The sequence below is a fragment of the Seriola aureovittata genome, chromosome 1 (genome assembly GCF_021018895.1).
Source record: "Seriola aureovittata isolate HTS-2021-v1 ecotype China chromosome 1, ASM2101889v1, whole genome shotgun sequence".
NCBI classification, from domain to species: Eukaryota; Metazoa; Chordata; class Actinopteri; order Carangiformes; family Carangidae; genus Seriola; species Seriola aureovittata.
In genome coordinates, this window is record NC_079364.1 from 32,754,228 (window position 1) to 32,763,200 (window position 8,973).

At 41.7% G+C, this 8,973-nt stretch overlaps 1 protein-coding gene across 2 annotated transcripts; it reads right to left on the reverse strand.

Annotated features, from left to right (window-relative positions):
- Positions 1–752: 752 nt before the first annotated feature.
- On the reverse strand, positions 753–7,041 carry lto1 (LTO1 maturation factor of ABCE1). Of its 2 annotated transcripts, none has more exons than XM_056384668.1 (5): positions 6,726–7,041; positions 6,343–6,448; positions 5,925–5,995; positions 5,311–5,428; positions 753–1,274 (listed from the first exon to the last, which is right to left on the reverse strand). In XM_056384668.1, the coding sequence occupies exons 1-5, from the start codon at positions 6,767–6,769 to the stop codon at positions 1,203–1,205; spliced, it is 411 nt and encodes a 136-aa protein (XP_056240643.1). In that variant the 5' UTR covers positions 6,770–7,041; the 3' UTR covers positions 753–1,202. The 2 variants fall into 2 exon arrangements, with proteins under 2 accessions (XP_056240643.1, XP_056240633.1); XM_056384658.1 differs by lacking the exon at positions 753–1,274 and adding an exon at positions 1,281–2,116 and having other exon boundaries at positions 6,726–6,992.
- Between the last annotated feature and the right edge of the window lie 1,932 nt (positions 7,042–8,973).

The following is an 8,973-nucleotide window of genomic DNA, read 5'->3' on the forward strand; positions in this document are numbered from 1 at the left end:
AACTGAATCTGCTGAAGAACAGAACATGTGTAACTGTCCACCTGAACTGCTAATATTCATGTTCAGCAGCTGGAACCTGATCATTCTGGGCATTTTCTGATTAAACTGACTGAAATAATTACTCAGTTATTACATTTCGACGCATCACTGCTGCTCTAACTGAACAGAATATTAGAGCTGAAGGAGGTCTACAAACACCTGTATTCATCAGCTTCCTCCAGTGTGTTGTGAAGGTCTGCCTCATGTTTCTCTACAGGATTCAATCCCCTTACTGAAGCAGCAAAAACAATTAGAACACTTCGTTATTCTTAATTAAAATTACATCAGTGTATGGAAGTCTTTATGATCAAAATATCAGCGGACTCCTTCTGTGGGTTGACAACTTCCAGACAGGAAAATTTACTGATTAACATGTCAAAAGCATTTTATTACTAGTTTTTTTGTTGTTATATTTAAATATGTAATTGTACATATCATATTTTTATATTATTTATCTTTTTTAAGCATTTGATATCATCTTTTGAAGTTTTTCTTTCTTGTACTGACACTTTGCTGCTGTAACCACTGTGGGACTAATAAAGGATTATCCATTATCCAGCTGGTGGAGCTGGATTTCAATTCAACTAAAAAACACTGTTGGGTTTAATCTGTGACAGTTCAATTTCTAAAATCTCCAAATGCTTTTGTCTCAAACTGAAACACAGCTTCAGATCAGTGAAGTGGAGCAGGAAGTAGAGGACAACACTGTAAAGTCTAGTTTGTGTTCAAACATTTTATTTTGTCTTTGTTCTGTTAAATAGTTTTTAAAAACAAAACTCATTCTTGTCTGTTTCTTCGGTTCCAATTATGCATCTTCCTGAAACTCTCTCAATCACTGCAATAAATCCACTGTCTCAGTCAAACAGGGGAAACAACATCATGTCTTCCTGCTGGTCTGGAGTCTTACTGCTGTCCCCTCCTCAGACTGATCCAGTCTAACGAGGACCGTGGACTCTACGCGTCACACCCTCCCACAAAGACGGCAGTCAGATCGACACAGTCTCTGCTTCACACTCCAAACATTCTACTGAATCCGCCACAAGCGCGTCAGCTGCCACCTCTGACACTGATCCCAGATCTGGAAGCCGGTAGCAGATCAGCTCACCTTCCTCTGTGGGAGGTCGTCTCGGCTCCTCCTCCTAGTCATCACCGTCAGGACAGACTCAGAAAGACGTCCCCTCGGAGGTCTTGATATAGTCCTTGAAGTCAGTTGGGACGTTCAACATAGAGCAGACCTGGATGACGGCACACAGAGGTCAGCTGGAGGGCGTTCACTCAAAGATGACGCATTACAGGCAGCGGCAATGGTAAGACATGGTTAGACTTCCTGTCTCTACGTGGTCGTGATTGTTTGTTCATGTCGAAACATAACAACAGTACAATACAACACTAGATACGATTTTGCGCCTGATTTTGCTGCTCGTTTTTATCTGCTGGCTTATATCTGATCAACCCAGCACAAGATCATATCAGTCTGATACTCTGTGTTTTCCCTCCAAAAACAGTTCAATAATAATAACAATAATAGTATTATAAAGCAAAGAAATACAAGTTTTATTTCAGTTTAATCTTTTAATTCATGGTTGCACGTATAGCAGTCCCTCTTAACTTCTGTGGTTGGAAAGTGACAGTAGCTCTACGGCAGCAAGGAAACCAGAGCCACAACCAACAGAGAGAAGAGATCTGCGCTGTGAGATCTCATGAGATCTTGATTCTAACTTTATTCAGACCTGTCTCTGTCTCAGTTGATAGATCTGAATGAAGTTAATTTTCTCTTGATCCGTCCTGAAAGTGTAATTTTAATGTCAGGATGTTCTGAAGATCTGCAGCTTGTGAGAAATTGGTCCAACATTTATTTCAGTGGCTCGTGTGAATCATAATCTGTGATTCAGGTTCACGTCTCCCATTGGAGTGAACTGACTTAGATCTGCTGCTGGTCTCCTGAAGGGGCGGGGAGGTGGAGAAACCATGTGACACAGTTCCAGGAAATGATGTGAAGTGCACCATCTCCTGTCTCAGCTGTCTCTGGTTCATGTCACTGATAAAGCAGCTGACCTCAGTCCAGAGCAGATCAGACCTGTGTGAGACAGACTCTGTAGAAAGGGACCAACTCAGTGGTTTACCTATATACAGTGCACACCTGCTTAGTGACACTCTTCAGTTTTAACTAAGACAGCCATGTAGGTCACTAGGCAGCAGCACACAGTGAGGTGAGGGTCAGACTTTCACCTCATTGAGACAGTGATGTGGATTTTTCTCTGTGGGTCATTTCATTAGCTTCAGCATTAAGGTAAGCATTAGCTTAGCTTTGGGTCTTACAGGTTACTGCAACTTCTGACTCTGCAGCTAATGGAACGGGCCTATATGTAGGTTTTCTCTGCTGCTGAAAGTGGGTTCTTGTTAGGAGCAGGTGGTGGTGATTGTCTCTTGACAAGATCTTGAGTCATCGTTGCATTTACGAGACAAGAGGTTATAATACGTCCTGTGAGCAGCTAGTTCTTCAGGACAGAAAGTGAGAAGACGGGCCGGGGCTAGCTGGTTAGCATGCTAAAACAGTGACAGAGACAAGAGTTAACATTGGTGTATGCTTCCACCTCTGGAGACAGCTGTTGGTGAGTAAAGGAACGAAGACTGATGATGAACTCACAACGTTTCTTCTAGACTGGTAAGTAAACAGTTGCCAATGCTAACGTTAGCTATGTGGCAATAGCAAAACTTACAAATAGCTCATTTAAAGCCATGTGAAACTCAGCATTGTTAATTTATAGATTAGTATGAGTTCATTTTGGCTGTTGTCTTATCAACAACTCTTCCAACAGCCAGCGCCTGAGAGAACCACAGCTCCACCTCAGCGTCTCTTCTCATGTGTGACTGACAGGTGTACAAAAGCCGACCAGTTTTAGCCCTTAATAAGGCGATATCATGCCTGCAGGCTCTCACTCCTGACATACAGCCCGGCCCGTCACCACAACAAACAGAGTGCAGCAGTTAACCATAGTTAACGAGCGGTGCCGTAGTTGATGAGAAGAGTCTTTCCCTGCAGTTGTGATGGCGAACTTGCCGAGGGACAATACTCTGGACTGTCTTTTACTCCCGATGTGTGCAGGAAGGATATAAATGCAAGCTGTGACATTTCTGTAGGGAATAATTATGCATTAGACTCGCTAACATGCACTGTTGTTGTACATTTACCATGCTTGCTGACGGTTTGCTAGCTTAATGACCTTACTGTAGCTGTAACTGTAGCTTAAATGTACCAGCAGTTGTTCATGTTAATATAAGGCCAACGTGCTGAACAGAAGAAGTGGTCATTTAACACACATTGTAATTAACAGCCATTTCTATTGTTGAATTTATGTTTAAAGGGCCAGTTCGTTATATTTCATGTCCCTGTACCGTGACTGTACTTTCTGCTTTATTTCAGGCCACACACACATACACCAACAGCCAGGCCACACCTGTTTAACAAGTTTTGAAATAAATAAGCTTTCCTCCGACCTCAAAGATTCTCTGACCGGAATCATTTCCATAGTGTCCCAACCCATACCGCTCACCGAGGCTACGCTTCCTTATAACAGGTATCAGTCTGATTAGTGTTGACGAGAGGTGACTTCCCTGGTGTGAGATGTCAGTGTAGGCCTGTTACAGGTCAATCAGCTGAGGACACCTGTGTTATTGATATAAACTGTTCACTAAGTTTGTTGTTGGGTTGAACTCAGTGAAGCTGCTCTGTGCTCAGGGGTATGACCCTAGTCTAAGACAATTTACAGCTGTGAGACTCTGCTGTTACCTTGACTACACCAGGAAGTGTTTTTATAGGATCTAACTGAAACATCTGGACATCCACAAAAATAAGAAACATCATGGTCCTTGTCTTTAGGCGTCCACTGAAGTGTTAAAGACACACAGAGCTGTCACACAACATGTAGATAATACACAGAGACATGTTGTATTATAGTTTTTCTCAGTCGCTTTGGTTCGTTTCTCAGATCAGAATTGAAATTCTCAAAACTACTTGTTCAATCTTCACATCATTGTGTCACTTGTGCACATCAAGAAAGCAGTTTTTCATTTCTTTGAACAAGTTGCAAATGCTTTGGTTCATCATGCAAATGATTATGTACAATTCTCTGATGTTTCCTACATTATCAATTGCTTATGTCATATTGATCAAAATGTATTATAATGGGTCTCTGTGAATAGTCTCACCCCCCACAACATTTAGGCATTAGTTCATCCCATAAGTCTTTACATGCAAAATGGTTGAACAAGTTGTCATAATATGTCAAACATATCTCTATACATTTCCATTAGACTTATTTTTCTAAATCTGTCCTGAATTGGTAAATTGCTCCCAGGTGAATCTTGACTTTCTCTAACGAAGGGAAATGTGTGAAGCATTCGATCAACAAATGATCAACCACTTTTCTGAAATTGCTCAAAGTTGCATCTCATGAACCAACTGGCAAGTGTATATATATATATATATATATATATATATATATAGCCGGAGCACAACACAATGTTACAATGTTTGAGAATGGAAGGACAAGGAATTGGACGGGGTCAACAGCCAGAGAGAAGAAGAAGAGGAAGAGGAGTGAGGCTGCGTGTCGGAGGAGTTGGGAGGTAAAACAGAGGAAGAGGCAGACGAGGCCTTTCTGTATCACAATGACATGGTCTGTCAACAAATTACAGTACAAACAGTAAAAGCGTAAATGTGAATCTTGTCCAGTCTCTTGCAATCAATCTCCCACATACACTAAGGTGTAACTAGCAATTTACAATAAGTGTCATCAAAACTTTAGCCATAGTTTACATCAGAACATCCCTCCAGAGTAAACTGTTATATTGACAACACGACTAAGCAATTTGACTGTCTTATCCGTACACAATAACACAAGGACTTGTCATCTGATGGCAGTGACGTGTTCATTGACACAGATATTTACTTTTGAGAGATGAACTAAGGATTTTGAGCAAGAGACTGGCTTTTGCAGGTAATCCATGGTGTTTTGCTATTTGTACGAATTGTTTTGAGAAATTCACTTACTGTCTTGCAAATTTCGAGGATGATTCGAGAAATGTACCAAAGCGATTGAGAAAAACTGTAATTAGAACACATCGTTTGTTACCTGCAGCTCATCACTCACTCATAACACTGTGTCTCAGGTAACAGCAGCTGGAACAGACTTAGTATCAACAAATGGATCAGCCTGTTCGGACGACCTTCACTATCACCAGGTTCAGGTGGTCAGGTGTGAGGAGTACCTGTCTGAACTTGGCGCGAAGCTTCTCCATGTCCTCCTGTAGCTTTTTTGACTGAGGATCGTCCTGAGGGCAGTTCTGGATCAAACCCAAGAGAGCCTCCAGAGCTCTCAGACGCTTCCTGAAGAGACACACACACACACACACACACACACACACACACACACACACACACACACACACACACACACACACACAGAGACACACACACACACACACACACACACACACACACACACACACACACACACACACACACACACCTCATTTTATTGATGTTTTTCTTCAGTTACTGTATACAGTGTTTTTAGTGGTACTGTTGTATCTGAGCTGTATCAAATGACTGACTGTTTTGATAAAGTGTGGCTACTTGTTATTATCATTATTAGTAGTTTTACTGTTTTTTGTTTTTGTTATTTTCTTGTTCCCGTTTGTCGTTGATTTTAATTTACATTACAGCTTTGCATTATGATGTCATGTTTACATGAGTGGACCCCAGGAAGAGTAGCTGCTACCTTGGTGGTGACTGATGGGGATCAGTCAGCCAGGTTAACAGCCTGTTACCTTCAGTTATCTAGACGGTGGGTCTCCTAAAACTTAAGGGAAGGTGATCATACCTGGATTTGACATCTGTGTTATTTTGGAGGAGACATTTCCATGTGATGGCAAATCCATAATAGAAGGAAATCTGTAGGAGAACAGAGGGAAACACAAGTCAGGTCATTCATGAAACCAAAGGAGTTACTGACCATGTGTTTAACTCACTGTCACAGACAAAGGCGGGTCAGAGGTTTGTTTTGGTGCATAACAATAAACAAAGTTAAAAAAAGATAAAGTACTGCAGGTCAGGAAGCTTAAATATAATATTTTCTACTAAAATATTTACAATAAAAATAAAAAAAAAAAATCAACAAATGTGCACAAATGTCAGAGCTGATTATTCATACAGAGAATAATTTATAAAAAAAACAGTTATGTGGCACGGATTACAGCACTGACTACTGAAACACAGTCATGTTCACCGCTCTCTCTCACCTCGGTGGACAGTTTGGCCCCATGAGAGGCCCCATGTCTGCGGCCGTCCTGCAGTCCTCGGCGGGTTCCCCTCTCGAAGCCCTCCCGGTACCCCTCCCCCCGGAACCTGGGGAAACATCAGGCCGTCACTCACAGGCTGGAGACTAGTTTTACCAGTCATTGTCTTAATGCGAAGGTGTTGTACTGTGTCTCAGGTGTGTGTGTGTGTGTGTGTGTGTGTGTGTGTGTGTGTGTGTGTGTGTGTGTGTGTGTGTGTGTGTGTGTGTGTGTGTGTGCGTGCGTGCGTGTGTGTGTGAGTGTGTGTGTGTGTCCTGATTACTCAGCGGAAGCTTTGCCGTGTGTCAGGTGGGCACGTGCCCGAGTAAACAAGCCTGATAACTCACTTTTCATCTGCCAGCACGATACTGTCGAACAGATCATCGGCCATCACTGTCTTCTTCTTCTTCTTCTTCTTCTTCTTCTTCTTCTTCTTCTTCTTCTTCTTCCTCTTCCTCTTCCTCTTCCTCTTGTTCTTCTTCGTCACAGTCTCACAGTCCGTGTGTTTAACCCTCCACAGCGGTGAACCGACCTGCTGCTGATGCTGACACCGTTTATCTACAGTCTGCTCCGGTTTCCAGCGGCTTCCACCAATACGACTGCACTTCCTCCAGCAGCAGAGCAGTGCTGCCCCCTGCGGGCCCGGGGGAGAACGGGCTCCTGGTGCTGACAGTTAGGTTGAGACAAAAACAGAGACATGATCGAAAAAGAATCATGTTCTAATCCATTAACATCATAAACAGCGGTTTCCTTTAATGTCTCTGTTCATCACACTGGACCTTCTCTAAATTAGATCAGACTGTTTGACTTCCTCAGCGCTGGACAGGCCTCAGGTTCCACACAGAGATGTCAGACTGCTCTGTAGTGTTGGGCCAGTCTTCATGTTGCTCACAGATCAGTCTGATGTCAGACTGTTACACACAAATACAGACTGACTCATTTGAAGACTGAAACATTAGACACCTTACCCCCAGGCTAACTCAGACCTAAGACCAATGTTACCATGGTAACAGTCAATGACACCTGCACCGACATGGCTTATAATTTGTGGTTTGCTAACATTGTTATAGAGAGAGTAAAGAGAAGAGAAAGACTTTTTAGACCAAATCACAATTTTTTTTTCTTTTTATTGTTTCACTCTTCAAGTAAAACGTCCTTGAAATTCTTCCTAAAGACAATCATTTTCTGCTGAGGGTAAACCAAGCTGAGAGGTTGGATGTGGCTCCTTGGTTGGCATTTTTTTTTTCATTTTGAAAAAAGTCTTAATTTACCCAGAATTCATTGAATTGAATTGAATTGAATTGAATTGAATTGAATTGAATTGAATTGAATGAATGTAGACTCAGTCTATCTGAAGTCTGACTACTTGTTATATCTGAGACACAGTCAAAGTCTGAAACCAGGGTCATGGATGTTTCTGCATGTCCACAACTTGAGGAAACAGAAATACACAATAATAATAATAATAATAAATGAAATTTAAATAAATATATGGATTGAAGGAATTGTTTGTCATATGGCAGTCATGTATTTTCCATAAAATAAGAACCACCTACACACACAGTGTATATTTGATCCCTGCCAGTGTAACTGTCCTCATTCTGTACTTGTCTGTCACCTATGCACTGATGGTTAATCAATCCATCTTAATTAAAAGATATTATAATTAGCTGTGAATTAGTGAATGAATTCAAATAATTTTCTCTTTTTTAATGTAGTTGTCTCCAAACACCTGTTTACATCATAACTTTACATTCTTATGCATTTACTGTCTTATTTGTACAAATGGATCAGAATTATTTTAATTAATCCGACAATTACTTTCTTGACTTATTTATTAATCATATAGCCTAAGTTTACTGGTACATAAGACAAAGAAGAGCAGCACATCCTCACATGTAGGAATCTGTAGTTGATTGATTACTGATCATTTGTCTGTCGAGCAGGTGACCGATTAATCATTTCAGCTCTACAGATACATCACTGCCTCTTGGTCACTTCCTGTGTTTCTAACTGTGTGTGCGGCTGAAAAAAGTTGAATCAGCAGGATCACCCTGATCATCGCTACTATACCTGGTGTCCCTCAGATTATGAAGGAGTCCGTCTTTCACCAGCAGAGGGCGGTGTAGGACCGGTGGAGAAGAGGGGTGGGGGGGTTGGGGGGTCTGACTCTGCTGGACCTGTCTCATGTCCTCTCAGGGGTCCTCTAAAAAAGTAAACATGAGTAACTGTGGTTGTTTATCAGTGTTGTTTGAAAACAAACCGTCCTCAGTTCTAAGTCCAGTGGATTCATATCTGTGCTACCAGGAAAGAGGAGGTGTGATGTCACTGAACCATGTGTTCGTGTTTTCTCTCTGACAGCTGTGGAAACACAGCTGGGGGGTTTGGATCATTAACACAGATTAATGATTTAATTCTCTGAGTCACACTGGTCCCTCAGGGGGTGGACATGTACACAGGTGAGGAGATGCATGTGTGTTAGTCGTCCTCCACCAACACTCTTACATCAAGGACGACCTACCTAATTTATTTTATTTTGTAGAAGCATGTTTCCATGGTGATATTAACCTGTTAACGGGTGCTGGGCAACAACTC

Coding starts and splice junctions, on each gene's coding strand:
- lto1 (XM_056384668.1), bottom strand. CDS start 6,769: ATGGCCGATGATCTGTTCGACAGTATCGTGCTGGCAGATGAAAA. Junction 6,449..6,725: donor ATCGTGCTGGCAGATGAAAA/GTGAGTTATCAG, acceptor ATGTTTCCCCAG/GTTCCGGGGGGAGGGGTACC. Junction 1,275..5,310: donor TTCGCGCCAAGTTCAGACAG/GTACTCCTCACA, acceptor GCCGTCATCCAG/GTCTGCTCTATGTTGAACGT.